Genomic DNA, 27,834 nt, shown 5'->3' with positions numbered 1-27,834 from the left:
TGCCACATGAATGTGTTTTTCCCTTTCTTTTTTTGTGTATGTGTGCATGCATGCTTGTATATGCATGCATAACTCTAAAAGGAATGCTTAATCAGTTGGGGTTCTTTGATCCTCAATTATCTCCTAAGGGCGAGATTTTAGCATAATCACTTTAAATCTTTTCATTAGTGGTTCTATTAAACTCTTTGAATCATGGAGCACACCTTGCATGTCATTTTTTCCTGAATATTAATATTGTATTGTGTAAATGCTGTATTTTTTTCTTGTTTATATGTCTTTTCCATGTTTGTGTCTACATGCTATTGAATAAAAACCTCAAGGAATTTTCCTCTGGTTTTTGAAGGTTATGTCTTCGCATGCCTTTAAAGACTAAAGATTGGAGATTGTCTTATGCAGGTCCTCCCAAAAGTTAAAGATCAAGTAATGAACACCTTTTAAAATAAGAAAAAATGTTAAATAATCTTGAAATGGATCATTAAGAGTCATGTCTTTTACACACTTTTGAAGATCCCAAGGTGAGGATAGCCTCTATCTTATGTGGGACTATTGAATATTTAAATGGTAGGTAATTGAATAAATAGAACAATTAAAATCTTGATCAGTAATTTTGAAGGTAATCTTTAAATAATCAAGTATCACCCAATGGATGGGCGTGAAGCAGTGCTAACACCTTTCATTTGCATAATCGTACTCCCAAATCCGAACCTCATGACGCAGACTATGGATCACAGATTTCCTTGGGACCTAGATGTAATTTAGAGACCAATAAACTAATGGTATATTAAGTAAGTGTTATAACCACACCTATAATAAATAGGTTAGTGGTGATTTCGTTGATTCATAAATTACCTATTTCTCAATCTCATATATTACACCAGACTTCATATATTATCGAGTTTGGCATTTAGTCAAAGCAATCCGAAGGTTCATTGTAATAAATAGGTTAGTGGTGGATTCGTTGATTTATAAATTACCCATTTTCAATCTCATATATTACACCAAACTCCATATATTATCGAGTTTGCCATTTAGTTGAAGAGATCCAAAGGTTCATTCCCCTGCCTGTTTAGAGATAGGCCATCTGAGGAGTTGCGACATTAAGTATTATTGATGCCTAAAAGCAATTAAGTATACTTTTTTTTTTTTTTATATAACCAAACATGAAAAATATATTTCTTTTCCAAGTGTTTTGTACATTTAAAATTAACGAAGCCTTATAAATGGCAATTAAAAGGAAATGAAAGAGCAAAATTTGTGCATGCTAAATATATAATTATCAACTTCTAATAATTTACAGCAAGTGGAAATAAGTTCGACCAAATGAATAATACAAACATGGAGGTGCTTGGCATAGTTTAATTAATTAATTAAGGATTCAAACTAAGGTAAGATGTCTTAGAGGGGTTTCTTAACCACGAGAACAGGGCATTTGGCATTCTGAACACAATAGCTGCTCACACTCCCAAGCAAAGTGCTGCAAAAATAGAATTGAGTTACAAAATTGAACATATAAATTGTGATAATCTACGTGTTGGAATTATATTGAACTAAGTTAGAGGCACTGTTTCGTAACATAGATTTCAGACTGTGAACTTGAGTTTGAATGGGTTCTAATCAAATTCAATATAATTTTGTACTGTATTTTGTACAAACAAATTTAAATTTAAGATTAAAATTTAAACTCCCAAAGACCTTAATGCTGCATTTAGAAATATGAATTTCAGCTTTTGGATTTGATATAGGTGATTTTGGAAAAAATTTAATATAACTTTGTATTATATCTTTTGTAAATCCACACAAATTCAAAATTCAAAACGTATCGCGAATATAGGATAAGAGGCCATTGAGATACCTAAGAGTCATTCAAGGTTGCATTTGATTTATAGGGAAGGCTCTTAAAACTCACTTCCACCCTAATTTCATTAATGTTGGGTTTTTGTGGAGCCTAGTTGTGTTCGATCTGAATGATGACCCGACTTTTCTTTAATGAGAGATTTCCATCCTAAGGCTTAGTCCATGGAGCGAAGGATTGGGCCATAAGGCCCAAACTACACATTCGGAACCCTGTGCGCAGCATGTAAAATGATTGTTTTTGGGTGATTAGGTCAAGCGGTCACACTTCACGAGAGAGCGAGAGAGAGAGAGTATTGTACCTCTACATTCTCTGTATTTTTCTTCCTGATAATAGTGAAATCCCTGCAACTCCGTGGACGTAGACAAAATTACCGAACCACGTAAAAACTGTCTTGTGCGAGTGATTTTTCTTTGGTGTGTATTCTTTCTCTATTTAGTTTCTTACATGTTTCGGAAATTTGTTGTTAATTCCCAACAATTGGTATTAGAGCCTAGGATTAGGTTCGAGTGGGAGCAATGACAGAGGAAGCAGGAAAGACATCTGGAATAGAAAAGTTTAATGGCACAAACTTTGGATTCTAGAGGATGCAGATCGAAGATTATCTCTATGGGAAGAAGTTACATTTGCCGCTTCTAGGAGAAAAACATGTTACTATGAAGGACGAGGAATAGACTCTCCTTAACAGACAGGTATTAGGAGTTATAAAATTAACTCTGTCTAGGTCTGTTACACATAATGTTGTGAAGGAGAAGATTACAGCAGGTTTAATGAAGGCTTTGTATGGTATGTATGAAAAATCGTCAACAAATAACAAGGTACATGTGATGAAGAAATTGTTTAATTTGAAGATGGTAGAGAATGCATCAGTAGCACAACATTTGAATGAGTATAATACTATCACAAATCAATTATCGTCTGTGGAAATTGATTTTGATGATGAGATTCATGCATCGATTGTTTTGGCTTCATTGCCAAACAATTGGGAGGCAATGGGGATGGTAGTAAGCAACTCTACTGGAAAAAAAAAAAAACTGAAGTACAATGAGAGATTTAATTTTGGTTGAGGAGATTCGCAGAAGAGATACGGGTGAAACCTTTGGATTTGGTTCTACCTTAAACCTTGAGACAAGAGGTAGAGGTAATGACCGAAATTCAGATCGGGGCAGATCAAAATTCAGAAATTATAATCGAAACAGAAGTAAATTTAAATATGGCAAAAAAGGATAATGCTGGAACTATGGGAAAATGGGTCACTTTAGGAGACAATGCAAAAGTCTTAAGAAAAAGAATGAGGATGACTCTGCTAATGCTTGTATCAGAACAGGTACAGGATACATTACTTCTTGAAGTAGACAAACCACTTGATGATTGGGTTTTGGACTCAGGATCTTCGTTTCATACCACTTCACACCATGAAATCATACAGAACTATGTAGCAAGAGATTTTGGTAAGGTGTATTTGGCTGATGGTACAACCTTGGATGTTGTGGGTATGGGAAACGTTCGGATGTCGTTGCCCAATGGGTCTTTTTGGTTACTGGAGAAGGTACGACATATTCTTGACTTGAGAAGGAATCTGATTTCTGTCAGACATCTTGATGATGAAGGGCATGCTATTCTGTTTGCTGGTGGCACTTGGAAGGTGGTTACAAAGGGAGCTATAGTATTAACTTGTGGAAAGAAATTTGGTACTCTATACATAACCTCAAGTCTAAGAGATACAATTGCAGTTGCTAAAGCAAGTACTGATACCAGCTTATGACACCGCAGACTTGGTCACATGAGTGAGAAAGGGATGAAGATGCTGCTGTCAAAAGGGAAACTACCATAATTGAAATTCGTTGATATTGAATTATGTGAAAGCTGCATCTTAAGAAAGCAAAAAAGGGTGAGTTTCTTGAAATTTGGCAGGACACCGAAGGCTGAAAAGTTAGAGTTAGTATACACAGATTTGTGTGGGCCTTCTCCTGTTGCATCCCTTGGAGGTTCAAGGAACTAACTTACTTTCATTGATGACTCAATCAGAAAGGTATGAGTTTATTTTCTGAAAAATAAATATGATATATTTGAAACTTTTAAGAAGTGGAAGGCTATGGTTGAAACAAAGACATGTTTGAAAGTAAAGTGTTTGAGGTTAGATAATGGAGAAGAGTACATAGATGGAGGGTTCAGAGAGTATTGTGTTGCACATGGAATCGGAATGGAAAAGACCATTCCTAGGACACCACAACAAAATGGTGTGGTTGAGCGCAAAAATAGGACTCTCAATGAGTGTGCTAGGAGTATGAGGTTGCATACTAGATTACTAAAAACTTTCTGAGCTGATGCTGTTAGTACTGCAGCTTACCTAATAAACTGAGGACCTTCAGTTCTCATGGAGTTCAGACTTCCTGAAGAGGTTTGGAGCAATAAAGAGATAAAGTTTTCTCACTTAAAAGTTTTTGGTTGTGTTTCTTATGTTCATATTAATTCTGATGCTTGTAGTAAACTTGATGCAAAGTCCAAAATATGTTATTTCATTGGCTACGGTGATAAGAAATTTGGCTATCGATTTTGGAATTAACAAAACAGGAAAATCATTAGAAGTAGAAATGTGACCTTTAATGAAAAGGTTATGTACAAGGATAGGTCAACTGTAGTGCTAGATGTCACAGAGATAGATTAGAAGAAATCTGAGTTAGTTAACTTAGATGAGTTGACTGAAAAAACTGTCTAGGAAACTCAGCATATAGGCCTTCAAATGTTATAGTTTCGGATGTAGTAGTTTATCGATAAGATAGTATTAGTCCTAGTGATAACTCAGCATGTACTTGTGATTGATGTAGTGATTACTTTGCATATATTTTGATTGATGAACATGAATTATGAATGAACTTACGTTGAATGCAAAGAACTGAAATGTTTGAATACTTGCGTAGAATACTGAAATGTTGATATACTGAACTGTCAAGCATAGGTTTCATGCAAGTTTAAAAAAATAATGGAAAATGCATTATTTATAGACGACATGCTGCAGAAAATTTAATTGAATCTCTGTTTAAATAATGCATACATTAAGGGGGAGGAACTGTTTAAAATCCAAACATTTACATATAGTAAAGGGGAGCATATTTTCAAAAAGAACACTAATGGATTGTCATCAACAAAAAGGAGGAGAATGTTAGACCAAGTGGTTAAGGGTCTTTCATTCAAACTGTGTTTTGATGACAACAACCCATTAGCAGTTCTTTAAGGTTATGGACTTTTTTCTCTAGTCCAGCTCAGTTGCACAGAACAGCTCCAAAGCAAGCAAGTTTCAAACCAGCCAAAAGCAACATATGACATGACTAGAACTCAGCCACTCAAACCAAAGCATTCATGGATCCTACATAGCAAGCACATGTTCTCAGTTGAGTGTGAGAGTTAGAGAGATTGTTTTTGTAATCCTTTGTGTATGGTGTGACTCAAAAGAACAAGTAAGAAATGGGCAAATCACATACATATCACTAGAACACAGGCACAATTCCACATATATAACAAGTCAAGTAAAAATGCACAAGATGTCTAAAACCCTCAAAAATATTTTATTAAACCTAAGACATCTTGAAATAGATCAAAGATCATTTCTAAAATATAGATAAGGACCTTTTTTACTTCAACATAAACTTGGTTGAAATGAATTTTTAAAAAAGTAAAAGGGGTCCCGTCAACAAACACAAGGTCTCGTCAACAAGAATAACACAGGCCCTCGTTGACGTACACAAGGTACTCGTCGACGAGAAGATACTGAGAACACCAAAAAGTTCAAAGCACCTTCGTTGATAAATATAGGGGATTCGACGATGAAATTTGCACACATTTTGTCGATGTACATAGGGTACTCATCAACGAAAAGAAACCGAGATCTACCAAAATTCAGAATCAGTGACTCGTCGATGAACACAGAGCTTCGTTGACGAATAAGCTAAAGGGCTCGTCGACGAACATGGAGCTGCAGGCTTCATTTAATGCGGCAGAACGACTAGTTTTCTTCTTGTCTCATATCAATAAATGCCCAATGGCTCTCTAGTGCTAAGCTCCCCCCTTTGGTGTTTAAAATAGGTCTTTTGCATTAACTTCAAAGTAGTGAAGCTCACTAATTGTTGAAAACATTCATTGTGCATTTACTTTAGGGTTTCATTGTGCAACCACTTGCCCTCTTGCTCTTGCTTTTGTTTACACTCCATTGAAAAAGAGGAAATTGTGTGAGGATTACATTGTGATACTCAACTCAAGAGGAGCATTTAAGATTGTATCTACCTCTCTTCCAACTACTAGTATTGTAAGGTTCTTTGTGAGCCATTGTAAGGTGTCTCTACGTGAGCACCATTATAAGAGCTCTTTGTGAGCAGCTGATTGTGTAGGCTTCTCTGCCGGAAGGAGGATCATATAGTGGATTTTTGGGAATCCTTGAGTTGGTCTCAAGGCATGGACGTTGGCGCGGTGTTGAACCACGATAATATCGCTGTGTTAAGTGTCTCTCCTCCTTTCTCTCTTGTGTTGCTTTTCCATTACCATTTGCTTGATTTATACACTGCGATATAATACTCTTGTTCTTGCCAAAAACATTGTGTGATTGCAGAAAATCTTGCATATCCGCGAAAAATGTCTTTTCACCCCCTCTAGACGCATATCCGGACCAACACTCATCATGGTGATGAGATTTTAGGGTGTTCTCCAAGTTGACTGATGCTCACGGTTTGGTTGTAAAAGGGGTCACTTGCACACACTTCATGCACATACTCACTCATGCACCTCATGCACTCACTCACACACACCTGCACACAAACTCATACACACACTAAAATACACACTACCTGCACACCTCACGCACGGCTTCATGCCCTTCCACCATCCACTCTCTCACACATACCTCTAGTGATGCCACTTGTGCATGGAAAAATGGTGACACTCTTGTCTCTATTCCTTGCTCTGCCAACACGCCAGAGTCAACTCATCACCCAAACTGCCAGGTTGCGGATGAGGAGCTCTCCAAGTACAAGAAGGATGGCAATAGTTTTGGTTCAGACCTAACATGTTTTGGGTCGAGATTAAAGTCTATGTTAGAGACACATAGGGTGTTGCAGAGATGTCTGTTTGTTTTAGCTCTGACTGGGACATGCACGGTGATCGGTGATGGTGTTCTTCTTCTTCATACATAAGAAGCTCTTTGTTCCATGATGGTTTTTGCGGCTGGGAAGGCATTTCTCATAACTAATCTTGAGTTAATGAAGTTTTGGGATTTCGTGTCTCTCATTTTGGAAGGCTTGGAATATCAAAGACCATTTATCAAGCTTCCTGCCAGGATGTTTTGGTATGCTTGTCAAGTGGATGCATGAAAAGTCGTGCTCTAGAAAACAGAGTCATCTTTTGTCATCTCACACTAGAACTTTTAAGCGCTCTATGGCTCAAAAACATATTAATTACTCACCAGCTAACCCACCGGTTCCTCCATAAACTGGTTTGGTCCTGACCAAATCTTAAACCGGTTCCCTCCACGATCGGTCAATGTTTGACCGGTTCACCCCTGAATTGGCTTGCACCTGTGTTCTCTTTTTTTAATTATAAATGTTTAGATAATTCATTTAAAAATCCATAAAAATCATGAAAATTAAAGAAAATTTCAAAAAAATAAAAAAAGTAAAAATTGAGGAAATTTCTAAAAATGTTTCTAAGCCAGTTTCTAGTGCCTTTCATCTTAAAATAATTTTTATGTTAAAAATCACAAAAAAAAAAAAAAACAAATAATACAAAATTTCACAAAAATATTCTTGGACTAAAATTTGTTTTGAACATACAAAAATCCGGGAAAATACAAAAAAAAAAAAAAATCAGAAAATTCAAAAAAAAAAAAAAATTGGTCTCGATTTTCATGATTTTGCCTTAATTGTCTTTTTGTTATTTCAAGAATTCATGAAAATTATAAAAAAATTCAAAAAATGAAAGAAAAATCAAGAAAAAATATTTTTGAGGCTGAAGATCATTTTTGACACTCTTTTAATCCTGAATGAATTCCCAAACCTTCTAGAATATTATTTTTCATACTTCAAAAATTCCTATAAGATTTCAAAAGTTGCGAGAGTGTATTTTTCTAACTATTTTCTTGATTTTCCGATCCCAATGATTGCAATGGGAGGCATTGAGCTTTTCAAAGTATGATATGCTCCGATTTTGAAGGAATATCTATATGGTATTCATTTTGGGCATTTCTTTACACTTTCTGAAAGGGAGTAATTTTGAAGGCTTATTAAGTTTAATTTATAGGATAATTTTCAATTAATTTGGTACCGTTCATAAGAACGGGCGCGTATGGGGTGCTAATACCTTCCCCTCGCGTAACTGAACTTCCGAGCCTAACTCTAGTAGCGCAGACCAATTCTATTCATAACAAGGTAGTAATCAAGTGTTCAAACCATATTAAAAGGTTAGTGGCGACTTCATACACTATGTTTTCCACAAAAAAATTATTTTAAAAATCCACCTTTTTCAGTTCGTGTACCCGGGGGCAACACGACACTTGGTGGTGTTTCCACTCTGCATCGAGGACGTCGCAACAAATTGCATTGCAAAATTTTAAGGTGAGCCATGTTTAATTTGCAAAATTAGAGTTGATATTTAATATAAAATGTGTTTTCAATTACCTATTTAAATACTACCTCACATGCATTTAATTGAATTTTTGAGACCTATGATTGCCTCAGTCGCGAAGCCCATAAAATAAAAATAGGCAAGGAAGCCTCAACTTAAAGCTACCTTAAACCCAAAGTGCCCCAACCAGAATCAAAAACCAAAACCTAGAATTTCCCAACCATGTTTCATAATCCCTTGGTGAGAACACCAAAACCCTAATTCAAATCATTCAAACTCAAAATTTGATCCCAAGGTACCCCAAATAGAATTCACAAATTTGACAAAAAATCCTTGCTAAAACCTTACAAAAATCCCAAACAGACCCAGGTCAAGACCCAAAATTTTGACTCGAGAATCCTAAAACCAACCCAAATACCAAAGTCAACTTGACTAGGATCCAAGTCAAACTAACCCATTGATTCGGGTCAACTTGACCTGAGTCAACTTAACCTAACTCGAACCCAATCTAGGTCAACCTTGACTTGGGTCAATTTACTCATTTACCCTGGACCCCTACCAATTCAAATCCTAACCTACCCCTTTACCTGAGCCCAATTACCCAGTTACCTAAGCCCAAATTAACCTAAACCCAACCCTAACCTAAATCCTAACGGAGCCCAACCTAACTTGATTCAGCCTAAACCTAGTCTAATCTCTAAAAATTAAACCTAGCCTAATCACCCAGCCCAAATCCTAAATCTAACCCAAGACCACGACCCAACTAATTAAACACATTTTAAGCCCTAACCCAACCAATTCAAACTTAAACCCAACTTAAGTCAAAGCCCAAAGCCTAGGCCCCAACTAAACCAAAGCCCAAAACCTAACAGAAAGCTAAACCTTAGGCCCATCCATGACCCAGGTCAATTGGACCCCAAAACCTAAGCCTAATCCATTAACTTAACCAAATAAGAGAAAAAGAGATCTGAAGAGAAGAAGAAAGAGAAGGGAGATTCGGAGAGAGAGTTGTGAGAGAGAGAGAGAGAGAGAGAGAGAGAGAGAGAGAGAGAGAGAGAGAGTAGAAGGGATTATCTTGGAGGCCATGTAGAGGGTGGTGGCCATGGTAGTGGTTGGTTGTGGTAGAGAGAGAGAGAGAGAGAGAGAGAGAGAGAGAACAAAATAAATAAATAAAAAGATACATAAACCGCTCCATCCTTTTTTTATATAAAAAAAATTTTAAATTCTTTTTTAGTTCATTTTTCATTCAAAAAATTAAGAAAATTGTAGAAATTTTTTTAAAAAAAAAAATAGAAAAAATCAGTAAAAAATTCTCAAAGTTTTTTTTATTTAAAGGGCCAAAAACCTTTTTTAAAAAAATAAAGAATTTCAAAAATAAATAAAAATTGAGAGAAATCCTAAAAAATAATAAAAAAAAAATTAGGCCCCTTTTTACTTTGTTTTGGTTACTTTTCTTGTGTGGTTTGCTTTTTGTGTGCCCTACTTGCCACATGAATGTGTGTTTTTCCCTTTCTTTTATGTGTATGTGTGCATGCATGCTTGTATATGCATGCATAACCCTATAAGGAATGCTTAATCAGTTGGAGTTCTTTGATCCTCAATTATCTCCTAAGGGCGAGATTTTAGTAGAATCACTTTAAATCTTTTCATTAGTGGTTCTATTAAACTCTTTGAATCATGGAGCACACCTTGCATGTCATTTTTTCCTGAATATTAATACTGTATTGTGTAAATGCTGTATTTTTTTCTTGTTTATATGTCTTTCCCATGTTTGTGTCTACATGCTATTGAATAAAAACCTCAAGAAATTTTCCTCTGGTTTTTGAAGGTTATGTCTTCGCATGCCTTTAAAGACTAAAGATTGGAGATTGTCTTATGCAGGTCCTCCCAAAAGTTAAAGATCAAGTAATGAGCACCTTTTAAAATAAGAAAAAATGTTGAATAATCCTGAAATGGATCATTAAGAGTCATGTCTTTTACACACTTTTGAAGATCCCATACACACTTTTGAAGATCCCAACGTGAGGATAGCCTCTATCTTATGTGGGACTATTGAATATTTAAATGGTAGGTAATTGAATAAACAGAACAATTAAAATCTTGATCAGTAATTTTGAAGGTAATCTTTAAATAATCAAGTATCACCCAGTGGATGGGCGTGAAGGAGTGCTAACACCTTTCATTTGCATAATCGTACTCCCGAATCCGAACCTCATGACGCAGACTATGGATCACTGATTTCCTTGGGACCTAGATGTAATTTAGTGACCAATAAACTAATGATATATTAAGTGTTATAACCACACCTATAATAAATAGGTTAGTGGTGATTTCGTTGATTTATAAATTACCTATTTCTCAATCTCATATATTACACCAAACTTCATATATTATCGAGTTTGGCATTTAGTCAAAGCAATCCGAAGGTTCATTGTAATAAATAGGTTAGTGGTGAATTCGTTTATTTATAAATTACCCATTTTCAATCTCATATATTACACCAAACTCCATATATTATCGAGTTTGCCATTTAGTTGAAGAGATCCAAAGGTTCATTCCCCTGCCTGTTTAGAGATAGGCCATCTGAGGAGTTGCGACATTAAGTATTATTGATGCCTAAAAGTAATTAAGTATACTTTTTTTTTTTTATATAACCAAACATGAAAAATATATTTCTTTTCCAAGTGTTTTGTACATTTAAAATTAACGAAGCCTTATAAATGGCAATTAAAAGGAAATGAAAGAGCAAAATTTGTGCATGCTAAATATATAATTATCAACTTCTAATAATTTACAGCAAGTGGAAATAAGTTCGACCAAATGAATAATACAAACATGGAGGTGCTTGGCATAGTTTAATTAATTTATTAAGGATTCAAACTAAGGTAAGATGTCTTAGAGGGGTTTCTTAACCACGAGAACAGGGCATTTGGCATTCTGAACACAATAGCTGCTCACACTCCCAAGCAAAGTGCTGCAAAAATAGAATTGAGTTACAAAATTGAACATATAAATTGTGATAATCTACGTGTTGGAATTATATTGAACTAAGTTAGAGGCACTGTTTCGTAACATGGATTTCAGACTCTGAACTTGAGTTTGAATGGGTTCTAATCAAATTCAATATAATTTTGTACTATATTTTGTACAAACAAATTTAAATTTAAGATTAAAATTTAAACTCCCAAAGACCTTAATGCTGCATTTAGAAATATGAATTTCGGCTTTTGGATTTTATATAGGTGATTTTGGAAAAAATTTAATATAACTTTGTATTATATCTTTTGTAAATCCACACAAATTCAAAATTCAAAACGTATCGCAAATATAGGATAAGAGGCCATTGAGATACCTAAGAGTTATTCTAGGTTGCATTTGATTTATAGGGCAGGCTCTTAAAACTCACTTCCACCCTAATTTCATTAATGTTGGATTTTTGTGGAGCCTAGTTGTGTTCGATCTGGATAATGACCCGACTTTTCTTTAATGAGAGATTTCCATCCTAAGGCTTAGTCCATGGAGTGAAGGATTGGGCCATAAGGCCCAAACTACACATTCGGAACCCTGTGCGCAGCATGTAAAATAATTGTTTTTGAGTGATTAGGTCAAGCGATCACACTTCACGAGAGAGCGAGAGAGAGAGAGTATTGTACCTCTACATTCTCTGTATTTTTCTTCCTGATAATAGTGAAATCTCTGCAACTCCGTGGACGTAGACAAAATTACCGAACCACGTAAATACTGTCTTGTGCGTGTGATTTTTCTTTGGTGTGTATTCTTTCTCTATTTTGTTTCTCACATGTTTCGGAAATTTGTTGTTAATTCCCAACAATTGGTATTAGAGCCTATGATTAGGTTCAAGTGGGAGCAATGACAGAGGAAGCAGGAAAGACATCTGGAATAGAAAAGTTTAATGGCACAAACTTTGGATTCTGGAGGATGCAGATCGAAGATTATCTCTATGGGAAGAAGTTACATTTGCCGCTTCTAGGAGAAAAATATGTTACTATGAAGGACGAGGAATGGACTCTCCTTAACAGATAGGTACTAGGAGTTATAAAATTAACTCTGTCTAGGTCTGTTACACATAATGTTGTGAAGGAGAAGATTACAGCAGGTCTGATGAAGGCTCTGTATGGTATGTATGAAAAACCGTCAGCAAATAACAAGGTACATGTGATGAAGAAATTGTTTAATTTGAAGATGGTAGAGAATGCATCAGTAGCACAACATTTGAATGAGTATAATACTATCACAAATCAATTATCGTCTGTGGAAATTGATTTTGATGATGAGATTCATGCATCGATTGTTTTGGCTTCATTGCCAAACAGTTGGGAGGCAATGGGGATGGTAGTAAGCAACTCTACTGGAAAAGAAAAAATGAAGTACAATGAGAGATTTAATTTTGGTTGAGGAGATTCGCAAAAGAGATACGGGTGAAACCTTTGGATTTGGTTCTGCCTTAAACCTTGAGACAAGAGGTAGAGGTAATGACCGAAATTCAGATCGGGGCAGATCAAAATTCAGAAATTATAATCGGAACAGAAGTAAATTTAAATATTGCAAAAAAGGATAATGCTGGAACTATGGGAAAACGGGTCACTTTAGAAGACAATGCAAAAGTCTTAAGAAAAAGAATGAGGATGACTCTGCTAATGCTGTATCAGAAGAGATACAGGATACATTACTTCTTGAAGTAGACAACCCACTTGATGATTGGGTTTTGGACTCAGGTTCTTCGTTTCATTCCACTTCACACCATGAAATCATACAGAACTATGTAGCAGGAGATTTTGGTAAGGTGTATTTGGCTGATGGTACAACCTTGGATGTTGTGGGTATGGGAAACGTTCAGATGTCGTTGCCCAATGGGTCTGTTTGGTTACTGGAGAAGGAACGACATATTCTTGACTTGAGAAGGAATCTGATTTCTGTCAGACATCTTGATGATGAAGGGCATGCTATTCTGTTTGCTGGTGGCACTTGGAAGGTGGTTACAAAGGGAGCCATAGTATTGACTTGTGGAAAGAAATCTGGTACTCTATACATAACCTCAAGTCTAAGAGACACAATTGCAGTTGCTGAAGCAAGTACTGATACAAGCTTATGACACCGCAGACTTGGTCACATGAGTGAGAAAAGGATGAAGATGCTGCTGTCAAAAGGGAAACTACCAAAATTGAAGTTCGTTGATTTTGAATTATGTGAAAGCTGTATCTTAAGAAAGCAGAAAAGGGTGAGTTTCTTGAAAATTGGCAGGACACCGAAGGCTGAAAAGTTAGAGTTAGTGTACACAGATTTGTGTGGGCCTTCTCCTGTTGCATCCCTTGGAGGTTCAAGGAACTAACTTACTTTCATTGATGACTTAACCAGAAAGGTATGAGTTTATTTTCTGAAAAATAAATATGATATATTTGAAACTTTTAAGAAGTAGAAGACTATGGTTGAAACAGAGACATGTTTGAAAGTAAAGTGTTTGAGATTAGACAATGGAGAAGAGTACATAGATGGAGGGTTCAGAGAGTATTGTGTTGTACATGGAATCAGAATGGAAAAGACCATTCTTAGGACATCACAACAAAATGGTGTGGTTGAGCAGCGCAAAAACAAGACTCTCAATGAGTGTGCTAGGAGTATGAGGTTACATACTAGATTACCAAAAACTTTCTGAACTGATGCTATTAGTACTGCAGCTTACCTGATAAACTGAGGACCTTCAGTTCTCATGGAGTTCAGACTTCCTGAAGAGGTTTAAAGCAATAAAGAGGTAAAGTTTTCTCACTTAAAAGTTTTTGGTTGTATTTCTTATGTTCATATTAATTATGATGCTTGTAGTAAACTTGATGCAAAGTCCAAAATATGTTATTTCATTGGCTATGGTAATAAGAAATTTGGCTATCGATTTTGGAATTAACAAAATAGGAAAATCATTAGAAGTAGAAATGTGACATTTAATGAAAATGTTATGTACAAGGACAGGTCAACTGTAGTGCTAGATGTCACAGAGATAGATTAGAAGAAATCTGAGTTAGTTAACTTAGATGAGTTGACTGAAAATACTGTCTAGGAAAGGGGTGAAGAGGATAAGGAGAATGTAGAATCACAAGTAAATCAGAGTACACTTGTAGTTGCGGTCCGTAGATCTTTCAGGACCGTTAGACCTCCACAATATTATTCACTTGCTCTAAATTATCTCCTATTAACTAATGGTGGTGAGCCAGAGTGTTATGATGAAGTCTTGCAGGATGAAGTTCAAGCAAGTGGGAGTTAGTCATAAAGGATGAGATGAATTCCTTGTTAAGGAATCAAACATGGGAACTGATTGAATTTCCAGTAGGGAAGAAGGTTTTGCACAACAAGTAGGTATACAGAATAAAGAACGAACATGATGGTAGCAAGCGCTACAAAGCCAGATTAGTTGTTAAAGGGTTCCAACAGAAGGAGGGCATTGACTTCACAAAAATATTTTCCCCAATTGTGAAGATGTCGATAATTAGACTGGTACTAGGAATGGTGGCTGTAGAAAATCTACATATTGAGCAGTTAGATGTGAAAATGGCATTCCTTCGTGGTGACTTGGAGGAATACATCTACATGATCAAGCTAGAAGGGTTCATTGTCCAAGGACAAGAGAATTTAGTTTGCAAACTAAGAAATAGCTTGTATGGTCTAAAATAAGCTCCTAGATAGTGGTATAAGAAATTTGACAGTTTTATGCATAAAATTGGGTTCAAGAGATGTGAAACTGATCAATGTTGTTATGTTAAGTTCTTTGACAATTCTTACATCATTTTATTGTTATGTGTAGATGATATGCTCATTGTAGGGTCTAGCATTGAGGAGATTAATAATTTGAAGAAGCAATTGTCAAAATAGTTTGCAATGAAGGATTTGGGAGCTACAAAACAAATCCTTGGAATGAGAATCATTAGAGACAAGACTAATGGTACATTGAAACTTTTGCAGTTAGAGTATGTGAAGAAAATTCTCAACAGGTTCAGCATGAATGAAGCTAAACCAGTGAACACACCCTTGGGTAGTCATTTCAAACTAAGCAAGGAACAGTCACCGAAGACAGAAGAAGAAAGGGACCATATGAGCAAGGTGCCCTATGCCTCAACTATTGGCAGCTTGATGTATACTATGGTGTGTACAAGACTAGACATTGCACATGCAGTGGGAGTTGTGAGCAAATTCATGAGTAGGCCAGGAAAGCAGCATTGAGAGGCAGTCAAATGGATTCTGAGATATCGGAGGGGTTCATAAGATACATGTCTTTGCTTCATAGGTGCAAGTTTGAAACTGCAGGACTATGTAGACGTTGATTTTGTTGGTGATAATGATAGTAGAAAGAGTACTATTGAGTTTGTATTTACTCTGGGTGGTACAACTATATCTTGAGTTTCAAATCTGCAAAAGATTATTACTTTGTCTACTACAAAAGGTGAGTATGTTGCAGCAATTGAAACTAAAAAGGAGATGATTTGGCTACATGGTTTCTTAGACGAATTGGGTAAGAAGCAGTAGATGAGCATTCTACACAATGACAATCAAAGTGCAATTTTTCTTGCTAAAAATTCGAAGCATATATGGACAAAATAATACTTTATCCGTTACCTTGTTGAAGATAAGCTAGTAATACTTGAGAAGATTTGTGGATCTAAAAACCCGGTAGACATGTTGACTAAAGGTGTCACTATTGAGAAACTGAAACTGTGTGCAACTTCAGTTGGTCTTTTAGCTTAAGGACAAGAGGATGAGTTGCAGGGATGAGGGATTGTTTATTTGGAGGATTAAGGTTGATATTGGTGCTTGAACTAGTCTCCAAGTGGGAGATTTATTGGGTGTTTTTGTGGAGTCTAGTTACGTTCGATCTGAATGATGACCCTACTTTTCTTTAATGAGAGATTTCTATCCTAAGACTTAGTCCATGGAGCGAAGGATTAGGTCCGTTTTGTAGTCCATTCAGAACTCTGTGCGCAGCATATAAAATGATTGTTTTTGGGTGATTAGGTCAAGCGGTTACACTCCACGAGAGAGAGAGAGAGAGAGAGAGTATTGTACCGTCGCACTCTCTGTGTTTTTCTTCCTGATAATAGTGAAATCCCTACAACTCTGTGGACGTAGGCAAAATTACTGAATTACGTAAATACTATGTTGTGCGTGTGATTTATTTTTCTTTAGTGTGTATTCTTTCTCTATTTTGTTTCTCATAGGTTTCAGGAATTTGTTGTTAATTCCCAACAATTAATGTTATCACCGTTTCTAATTCATATCTATGGATTGGAATTCAAGTTTGATATTGATTTCATGCTCTTGATTAAAAATTGAAACAAAATATTTATTTCACTATATCCTTCATTGATTCATTCTCAATTCAATTTCATTTCGTAAATCATACAAGATATGAAAGATTTAACTATTAATAAGATCTCTGTTGGTAGATCGATAAATTTCATGGAATTCGAATTAAATAAGTTAAAATGATTGAAGGATATGCTTGAAATAGAATCTTACTTCTTAGAGCCTAATTTTTCAGGAACATGATAAAAGATTGATAAATGTTTTTTATAACAAATTACAAATAATCTATAAAACTATTCTTATAATAGGCACTTCATGAATTAAATGTAACACAAAAGTCTCATGATCTAAAAGGTACCAATGGTGATCTATATTGGTTTCAAGAAGAGATTGGAATTAGAGATTAATGAAAAACTATTATTGAATGTTTGAGAGCTTAAAAATCAAACTTAATTTAAATTTGAAATTGTGTCATTTTAAATAAAATAAAATATAAAATTATATTAAATTTCATTATAACTGGTACAAATTCAAATCTAAAATCTAAAATAGTTGTTTTACAACTTTCAAATTTTTCTAAATGGGACATATGCATTGTTTTAGTTGGAATGCAAGAAATAAAAGAAAAGAAAATATGAACTAACCTCTTGAGTTGTTTGGTGTTTGCATGTGTGATTGGTCCACTTGGATGTCTTGGCTAATGCCTAAGTGAAATTCACGTCTAAGTGAAAGACGAAGATTTGTATGTTCTTGGAATAATCCACTAAAGGGGAGTTATGACGGGAGTTACCCCATCTTCTTGCAACCAAGAAGGAAGAAAGATGAGAGGAAAAGGAGAGAAGAAAAGTTGGCATTAGAGGTATCTATGTAATCATATTGAACATTACCATCAAATTGTGATTATCATCCGATCGAGCTGAAATTTTAATACCATGTTCATGACCTATCTTTTTTCAATCTGGTCAATTTGATGTCATTTAGAGATCATTTGCATACTTTTTGTAAGATCTCGCCATTTTCCTTTGAAGTTTGATTCCATCTTTATTAGTGATGACTTATGTTGATTTGTATGCCAATAATTTCTTGTTTTTAATAAATTTAAATTTAGTTGATGTATGCTTGTAGTTTTAACTAAAGAATACCTATTCTAACCCACCATTGATATAGTAGAAGATTGGAAATGGACTTAGGTCTCGTAGTTTTTCCCTTCACATCGAAGGGTTTTTCACATAAATTTGGTATTCTCTTTGTGATTGTGTGGCAGATTTGTATTTTTTCGACTACTCGTTACTTTAGTTTATTGGGTAATTAATTATTCTATTTAGTGTTAATTGGACTAGGGGAAGGTTTATCTTGAGATCTTTGTGTATTGACCATCACTTCCGTATCCCTCCTTTCCCAACACCGAGGAGTGGTCAAATTATGAATATTGGTCTCAAAAGAGATCGGAAATAGAGATTAATGAAAAACTCTTACGCCGTGTTCAGGAATATGGATTTCGTATCTTAGATTTGGAATTGAAAAAATTTCAATATAATTTTAGATTACATCTTATCAAACCCAAGACAATTCTAAATCTAAAATCTCTCAAAACATAGGGTTACTAAATGATTGGGAGATTAAAAATTAAACTTTTTTTGAACTTGAAATTATGTATATTGTAAATAAAATATAATTTCATCCAAACTCGTATAAATTTAAATCTAAAACTTAAAATTGTTGCTTCGGAAACACAATTTAAAAATTTTTGTAAATGAGATGTGCATTGTTTTGTAGGGGAGTCCAAGAAATAAAAGAAAAGAGAAGAAAGAACTAACCTCTTGAGTTTTCCAGTGCCCTGGTTGCCTAAAATAAGAAGACTGATCTCTAACTTTTCAACTGCATTGCATATGGCTGTGGAAGGATCCCCTATGTCCGTGACTATCTCTGCCTTTACCTGCAAAAACAGAAATAAAGAGCATCACCCTTTAAGGTAGCTCATGGTTAGGTGTGGCCGTGATTCGGTTAATCGAACCACGCCCCTAAACCGTAACCAAATCGAAGTTTCGATTCATTAGAAAATGCAAACTGAAATCGAGCCGTTTAAATTATGGTTATCCAATGGGCCAAACTGATACCAAGCCGATAACTGAAAAAAGAAAATAAATTAAAAATTGGTAGAGCAAATTGTCATTGCCTTTGAATCAAACGACAATTAAAAAAATATTACAATTAAAAGAGAAATTATAATTAGCTTAGCCAAACTTACTAAAAAAATCATAAAATCTAATTTTTAATTTTTGAAAAATAAATAATAAAAATAAAAGACTAACAACAACACAAACAAATCAATTGCTACAAACAATCGGTAAGAACTGAGAATTATCCAGATGCCATTGAAATGCTTATAAACTCATGAGAGAAAAAGAGGCGTTGCAGCCATACCCCCCTGCTAGTACAGATGCTCTTGGCTTTCTCCAGCAGACCCAACACAACCTTCTTCTCCTGCTCCCTCACAGAGTTCACGAAATCCGCAGCTGTAACACACAAAATTTGCTACATGTCAACGCCAATTTTGATATCCAAGTAGCAAATACAATACCCAATATGCATAATTTGACAACATGATCACCCGAACTCAACGCGAAAGTCTCATATTTTCACTTTTTCCTTTCTTGTTCCCCCTTACCTTTTCTTTCTCGACAACCAAACGGACTCAAAACCCTCATAAAAAATTTTAAAAAGAAGACAACAAGCAATGGGATTGGGATGGAAACCTAACTGGCTGAAACAGGGCAGTACATGCGCGCCGAGCCGAGGGAGGCGGCGAAGGTGTAGTTGTACTGAGGAGGCGGCTGGGCGGCGAAAATCACCAGCGGCGATTTGGTGATGGATTCTTTGAGATTGTCGAGAACCCACATGAGCGCGTTGTAGCTGTTCTCGCTCTCGTCGATGGCCACCATCACCCTCTTCTCCGCCTCTCCTCCTCCGCCTTCCTCCGCCATTGATGACTCTGCTTTTCTCCAAGTTTCACAGGAGTATAAAGGAATAAATGACGGAGAAAGATAAAGCCTGCAAGGGTGGATGATCAGATCAGATTTGTGCTTCCGACGGGCAAGACACAGAGGATAATTATTGAAGTATCTGAGTGCTGCTGCTGGTTTTAGAAATTGGAAGGCGTACCCTTTAAAATTCCGTTTTGGGGAAGGTTGTTATGTTCTGTTTGGTAGGTGGGAAAATAGGGGAGAGATATTTTCCGGGGCATCGGATAGTCAACTAATCAGAAGTGGGCGCCACACCACAAAGACAATGTGACGGGTGGAGCATCGGCCTTATCCTCTTCTTCTTTCTTGGACATTTTGCGGTGCGCTGTGCATTGTGCGCCGTGCAGGGGGTTGGAACTTGGAGGATCCATCACTTTCGCCTTATTTTGTTTTTGCTCAGATTCAAATTTTGTTCGCTCGATGTGAACTTAATATGTGCATTTCAAATGCCTGAATTGAATTTACCCATGGCAGATCTGAAATCACGCCTTGGGATGAAAATAAAGCTGTGCATTCCGCATGGTTGAATGAAAAATAAGATGAGCGATGTGAACTGAGAGAGCTTCAAAAAGATTTTAAATTCAATTTTTCAATAGATCAACTCATCCTGAGAAAAATTTTGAATTTAATTTCCTGATGCTCATTTGGTAATTGGTAGACAAGAGTTCACCTAAACTTTGAATTATCTGATGCTCATTCGGTAATTGGTAGACAAGAGTTCACCTAATTTTGACAAGTTAGAAGGCTTGACCATCTCAAGTCCGTCATAAAATGAAAATAAATAAAATGATATTGATATCTTTAAAGTTTGACAAAAATATGTAAATTTTTATTATTAGATTTTAAATTTTTTATACACCCATTGATGGATTGTGTTAGAGATGGAATCAGAAACACAGCTGGAGACGCGTTGAGATGAGTCAGAAAACGCATGGAATTTATTCTCCATTTAATCTATTCTTTTAACTTCCAATTTGTGATTAAATTGTATTGATTATCATTTAAAATCCAAGCCTATATAAAGAGGCTATGGAAGATATTGTATAACACAATACAATAGCATAGAACTGCAAAGCACAGTGCAGATAGAGCATAGAGAGTGCAGAGAGAGTTGAGAGGAAGAAGGGAGGAAGAGAGAAAGAGAGAGAGAATTGTAACATTTTTCCAGCGAGTTATTGAATAATTGGTGTGTGCTCCGTGGACATAGGTTGTTCTTGACCGAACCACGTAAAATTCTTGGTGTCATTTTCTTCTGTATGCTCACAGGGTCCTAACAAGTGATATCAGAGCCCGGTTGGAGCAGAAAATCCAGATCATAAGTGATCCCGAAATTTAGAGCTCCGTCTAGTAGATTGAAAGTGTGTTTTGAGGCCACCATAGTATTCACCTCGTCGAGACAAAGAGAAAGGTGTCCATCGGAGCTCGAACGGAGTTCAGACAAGCCCGCATGTGCCTCCACGCATCTTGCCGAAGCAAGACGCCTCTCCACGCGCCGGCGATGCGCCGCATGCATCTTCCTCGCCCGACTACCTCGACTCGACCCGGTTCTCTACCCGGCCCGACCCGAAAAACTCTCAGTCTCTGGTGAACCCAAGATCCGATCCACGAACCGGATCCGATCCACCGCTCAGAACCGACCACGTCAGCTGACATGCAGCGAAGCGCCACGTCAGCTGACATGCAGCGAAGCGCCACGTCAGCCGGAGCCGCCACATCAGCAGGCACTGCCACGTCAACAGAAGAGCACCACGTTAGCAGAGGTGTCACGTCAGCTAGTGGGCCCACATTGCCACGTCAGCGCCATGTCACCAGTGGGTCCCACTTCTGCCACATCAGCAAGGTGCCACATCAGCGCCACGTCAACGGTTTGACCAGATTTGACTGAAAACTTTGACTAAGCTTTTCGGGATCGTTTTGGGTCCATTTTTCGAGCGACTTGAACCATTTCTAGGGTTTTCGATCGTTCTGGATCCATCCGTGCTATCCATTTGAGCTAATTCCATCTCTAGATTAGCAAATTGAGATGTCGAATAAAAAGAGCTAAAAAATCGAAATGTTCAATGGGAACAATTTTGGTTTCTGGAAGATGCAGATAGAGGATTATTTGTTTGGGAAGGAATTACACTTATCGTTGAAGAGTAAGCCAAAATCCATGAACGAGGATGAGTGGGAGTTGCTTGATCGAAAAGCCCTCGGAGCCATCAGAATGACGTTGTCGAAATATGTGGTGTTCAACATCAAGCATATAACATCCACCAAGTCTCTGATGGATGCGCTCACAAATATGTATGAGCAGCCTTCAGCCGCAAACAAGGTACATCTCATGAAAAGATTACTTACGATGAGCATGTCTGCAGGTGAGAGTTTCAGCAGGCATGTGAATAACTTTAATGAGTTGTCTGATTAACTCGCCTCAGTTGGGATAACGTTTGATAATGAGATTCGGGCTCTACTAATTTTCAGTCAGCTGCTTGAAAATTGGAATGGTGTCATCACTGCCATCAGTAGCTCCGCAGGAAAATCGAAGCTTGTATACGATGAGGTCATCAGCATGATTTTGACGGAGGAAATAAGAATGCAGCTGAACGATAGCTCCAATTCGAGTTCAACCTTGAACATGGAGAGTCGAGGTAGAAGAAACAGGCATGGACGATCAAACAACCGCGGTAGATCTAGGTCCAGGCGGTCTCAATCCAAAAATCCCAGAGGTACTCAGGACACAGGTTCCTAGAGCACTAAAGTTATTGAGTGCTGGAACTGTGGAAAGGCTGGTCATTACAGGAACCAGTGCAGGAGTTAGAAGAAATAATTCGAGACGAGGGCAAAGACAGAAGTAAATATTGCTTCTGAGAATGATGAGATGTTGATCTGCTCTTCGGAGAGCAAATAGAAGTCTTGGGTTATAGACTCCGGAACCTCATTTCATGCCACATGCTGCAGAGATTGCCTAGAGGAGTACACACCAGGTAATTTTGGTAAGGTGTACCTTGGCAACGATCAACCTTGCAACGTAACCGGCAAGGGAGTTGTGAAGATCAATATAAACGGGTCAGTATGGAAGCTGAAGGATGTCAGGTATATTCCAGACCTGAGAAAGAATTTGATCTCAGTTGGTCAGTTGGCAGATAAGGGATACACAACGAAATTCATTGGCGATGAATGGAAAGTCTTAAAGGGTGTACTAACGATTGCGTGAGGTAAGAAAAGCGGAGCACTTTTTCTAACCTCCAATGTCTCCATGTCTATTTCAGTTGCTGCAGGAAATGGTGACAGCAACATCTGGTACCAATGGCTTGGTCACATGAGCGAGAAGGGACTCAGGGTGATGCACTCAAAGGAAAAATTGAGTGGTCTACAGTCAGTGCAGGTTGACATGTGTGAGGATTGTATAATCAGGAAACAGAAGAGGGTTAGTTTCCAGATAAACACCCGTGAATGTGTTGGCACACATCAGCAGAATACCGAAAATCCTCAGGTGGAGGAACTAGTGGAGCAGATTGTCGCACCACCGTCTCCTACTCCAGATAGAGGAGTGCCCAAATGCTATGATGAAGCATGTCAGGCGGCAGATACGAGCAAGTGGGAGCTTGCGATGAAGGATGAGAGGAAGTCCCTCACCTCCAACAGAATGTGGAAGTTGCCCAAAGGCCTTCACAATAAGTGGGTGTACAGAATCGAAGAGGAGCATGACGGCTTTAGAAGGTATAAGCCTCAGTTGGTAGTCAAAGACTTCAAACAGAAGGATAGAATTGACTACATCGGCATTTTTACACCAGTTGTGAAGATGACAGCCATCAGATTAGTTCGCAGAAATTGAGCAAACAAGAAGGTGGCGACTATAGAGGGACTTAAGTTGTGTTCAACTTCAGTTGGTCTTCATGCCTGAAGACACATATTTTGAGTACATCATTTATTCATGATACTGGTTGAGAAGGTGTCTCTGTCTCCAAGTGGGAGATTGTTAGAGATGGAGCTAGAAACACAGCTGGAGACGCGTTGAGATGAGTTAGAAAATGCGTGGAATTTATTCTCCATTTAATCTATTCTTTTAACTTCCAATTTGTGATTAAATTGTATTGATTATCATTTAAAATCCAAGCCTATATAAAGAGGCTGTGGAAGATATTGTATAACACAATACAATAGCACAGAACTGCAGAGCACAGTGCAGATAGAGCACAGAGAGTGCAGAGAGAGCTGAGAGGAAGAAGGGAGGAAGAGAGAAAGAGAGAGAGAATTGTAACATTTTTTCGGCGAGTTATTGAATAGTTGGTGTGTGCTTCGTGGACGTAGGTCGTTCTTGACCGAACCACGTAAAATTCTTGATGTCATTTTCTTCTGGATGCTCACAGGGTCCTAACAGATTGGATCTATGTATAACTTCGGTTATAAATCTCATTTAATTGATCAAAATCTCCTTACAATATATAAGTTGACTTTAATTAATTTGTTCATTTGCTATTACACTCACTCATCATGTTTTACATTGTACCTACCTGAAATGAACAAAATTTGGTGTTATTTCAAATTACAATATATATAATTAAGGAGGAAATCCGATATAATGAAATTTTAACTTTTTTATTTTTTATTAGTAGTCTAATGCTATGTCTAAAGTGAAATTATAATACTTTATAATTATAAATGAATCTTTACCCAAAATTAATCTTATACATTTAAAAAATTAAAAAAAGTGTTACACATGAGACTGTGCTGATCACAAGTTCTAGATCATCATGCATAGATCTGCATGAAGATTAAGAAATATGTCTCCATAAAGGTTTTCAAAACTTTCACAAAATCTTTTTGAGAGTTGTATCTTTTTGTCAAATCTCAAGTAAGATCCTTGGTTTTTTCACCAAATTTAAAATTTTAAAACTTCAAGATATATTCAGGTTTTTTTACTAAATGTCAAGAGAGGTCAATTTCTATTGTTCTTTATATATATATATATATATATCTGTGTGTGTGTGTGTGTGTGTGTGTATACAGACACATACATATACAATATATTAGAATATTTGTATTTAAAATTTTAGCTTTTGAATATTTTTGCTGATGAGAAGATCCCGTCAGAAGGTCAGGGTCATAACAAGGCATTCCATATATCCACCAAACGCAAGGACCATATGATATCGCAAGTATTGATAGATAATAGGTCTTCTCTCAATGTTATGCCGATGACTACGCTACAGAAATTACCCGTTGACCTCTCATACATGATGCAAAACAATTTGGTGATGCGTGCTTTCGATGGGACACATAGAGAATCAGTAGGATTCATTGAGATTCCCATGCAAGAAAATCGAAATGTTTAAATTTGAAATTGTACTTAACATTATAGAATGAAAAGAAAAAAGAAAGTACCAAATTAGTGCTTGCCATCATTTAAAAAACAAGACTTTTTTTTTTAACTCATTTGATATCTAAAAAGATTCAATTCATAGAGATCACTTATCTTTCTTGTCACCAACTCTTAGATTAACTTTAATTCGCAAAAAGCTATTCTCGTGAATAAGATGGAATGTAATACAAATTTGAGAATAGTTGTTTTTCATAACAACATTAAATAGCAAAGGAATAAGTATTATCATAGTAAAATTTATGAATATTTATTGTTTGTTTGTTTCTTGTTATTAAAAATGTTGTCTTGTCATTGTTTTTTGATAATAATTTATATGCCTAGTATTTCATTAATCAAACGTAACTTAAATTAGAACCTAATACTTATAATATAGAAGTTATAAATTCTAATAGTTGAACGATCTAAAAAAAAAGAAGATATTTTATGGTTTATTAAAAACCACAAAATTAAAAATTGGAATAAATTATCCATAAGAATGCACAGAAAAGCATTGTGCAATTTGGTAAAATAAGAAATACAAAACTAGCAAAGAGTGAACAATAATGGTTACAAGTTTGACCTATAAAACGATAGATACTGAACTTCGCGTCATGTTCATCAGAAGAGCCATGCAAATGACTACTCAATACTATTGCAAATACAATATCTTCTTTTTAGATAACAACATATAAATCACTTTCAATCTTTTCAATGAATTCCTTAAGTCCAAAGTTTATCAGGTAGCGTTTGAAATTTTGAATTTAATTAAATTTGTGTGAATTTTTAAAAAATAATATAATTTTATATTATATTTTATTTAAATTCATGCAAATTCAAACTTACAGTTTAAAATACATTTTCTCAAACACAAGGCTTGTGAATTCCGATCTTAAATAAAAATAAAAAAAAAATCAGAATTTTTTTTTTTTAATGAAAAAAAGGGATATTAATGGAGAAGAAAAGGTTCATGTTAAAGAGTGGGAAAGCATTTACAAGCCCATTTCCTTGGGAGGTTTGAAAATTTACAAGAAAAGGTTGCTTTTTGATTTAATATGCTTACAGTTATTTATTAAGGAGAAGTTTGGGGAAAGGAGATGTAGGTGAAGGTATAAATCTCTAAGGAAGCAAAGGAAATGAAATATTCAAGATCACTTGCAAGTTGAATTGTTTGCCAAAAATAAATTTTTTTTTTGGGGACTATTGATATCGATTTTTGAAATTCCTTTTGGATAGCCTATATCTCGGTGATTATTTACAAATCAAATAAATATAGACAATTAAATTATTAATTCTCTAATCTATCCTTTTTTTAAAAAAAAATGGAGACATCATTTTATTTTAATTTCTAAAAAGACAAAATAAAGGAAATTTTTAGAAGAAACTAAGTTTAGACGCGTTTGTGAATAGAAAAGGCAATACTTTGAATATCTTTTTATTGGAATTCAAAGAACTAGCACTCTAAAACATCCATTCCATGAACAGTTACTGCAATTTTTTTTATTTTTTTATTTTTTTGTATCTTCCAATTTAAAAGAAATTTTTGAATTAAATATTTGAATTTTGGAAAAATACTAGTAATAAAATATTTTTGAATACCAAACAGTCAACCACTTGCAGAGGTTGATCGACCGTCTTCTGCAACTTTTCATTTCCTTTACTAGAAAACTCATCAACCCTTAGCTCTTTTGAAAAGACTTTCATAAAATTTATGCAAAGAACTTAATCTCATAAAAATCCTAGTACATATGCATCCATTCGAAAATAAACATACAAACATACACATTACATAAAATGAAGAAGAGAAGAAGAAGACACTTTTGGTTTTTTGTTTGGTATGACTAAATTTACAAAGTAGACTGACTAATATTTTAAAAGAGGAATTAAACCATTGTAGTTCCCAAAAACAATTTCATTTCAAAGTTAAAAATATTTTTTGGATTATTTTTGTGAAAACTCTTGAATTCGCATAATTTTAGTTTCTTTGGGAGGAAAATCACAAAATCCAACCTAAAAACTCTTGCATTAACTTTAAGAAAAGAAACTTTTTAATCTATTCAACAACAACATCATGAATGGTTCGTCAAAAAAGTTGAATTTTCTAAGAAGTCTTTTTTGGTTTCTTTAGAAGGAAAACCATAATAACCATTTTAAGAAATTGTGGATTTTTTTTTTTAAGGAGAACCAAAAACATGCCTTTATGTAATTGGAAAAAATAAAGAACATCCAAATGCTACTTCATTGATGTATGAACTCTGTTATGAAAACTCATACAAATTCATTTGTTTAAATAAAAAAAAATTTTTTTTTTTAAATAGATAAATCATGAAAAACTCTAGGAAAGGTTAAACAAACTTAACCAAAAGTGCTCTACCATGTGTAGAGACTTCAAAATATTTGAGATTCTTGAGGAAATCAAAAGAGAGTACAAAAAAAATAGCTTTCTCGGGATTTGTTGGTCTACTACTTGATGGGGTTAGTCAACTGCCTATAGCCTACAGATACTTTTTTCAAATGGAAAAGGGGTTATTCGATCGCTTGCATGGGCTAATAGACCATCTAAACATGCACTCCCACACAAACATGAAATTTTGGCATTCAAACATTCTTTTTTCTCTGCATTTAAGATATAAACATGTTTTACTACTCCTAACACGCGTTTCCAAATTAAATTAATGGAGAAATCATGAAACATTCATCAT

The 27,834-nt window shown here is 35.7% G+C and overlaps 1 protein-coding gene across 1 annotated transcript; it reads right to left on the bottom strand.

The window, feature by feature from the left end:
• Positions 1–11,212: 11,212 nt before the first annotated feature.
• On the bottom strand, positions 11,213–20,189 carry LOC131153049 (uncharacterized). Its single transcript, XM_058105071.1, has 4 exons — positions 19,530–20,189; positions 19,193–19,284; positions 18,586–18,704; positions 11,213–11,435 (listed from the first exon to the last, which is right to left on the bottom strand). Exons 1-4 carry the CDS (start codon positions 19,750–19,752, stop codon positions 11,357–11,359), a joined length of 513 nt encoding a protein of 170 aa, XP_057961054.1. The 5' UTR covers positions 19,753–20,189; the 3' UTR covers positions 11,213–11,356.
• Positions 20,190–27,834: the final 7,645 nt, after the last annotated feature.

The sequence above is a fragment of the Malania oleifera genome, chromosome 4 (assembly GCF_029873635.1).
Source record: "Malania oleifera isolate guangnan ecotype guangnan chromosome 4, ASM2987363v1, whole genome shotgun sequence".
NCBI classification, from domain to species: Eukaryota; Viridiplantae; Streptophyta; class Magnoliopsida; order Santalales; family Ximeniaceae; genus Malania; species Malania oleifera.
This window is presented reverse-complemented; position numbering and strand designations above follow the sequence as displayed.

What these genes read in the sequence shown, in the direction of transcription:
- LOC131153049 (XM_058105071.1), bottom strand. Translation starts at nt 19,752, where the DNA reads ATGGCGGAGGAAGGCGGAGGAGGAGAGGCGGAGAAGAGGGTGATGGTG. An exon ending in GTACTGCCCTGTTTCAGCCA is followed by an intron (nt 19,285 to 19,529) that starts GTTAGGTTTCCA and finishes TGTGTGTTACAG; the next exon opens with CTGCGGATTTCGTGAACTCT. An exon ending in GGCACTGGAAAACTCAAGAG is followed by an intron (nt 11,436 to 18,585) that starts GTTAGTTCTTTC and finishes CTATTTTTGCAG; the next exon opens with CACTTTGCTTGGGAGTGTGA.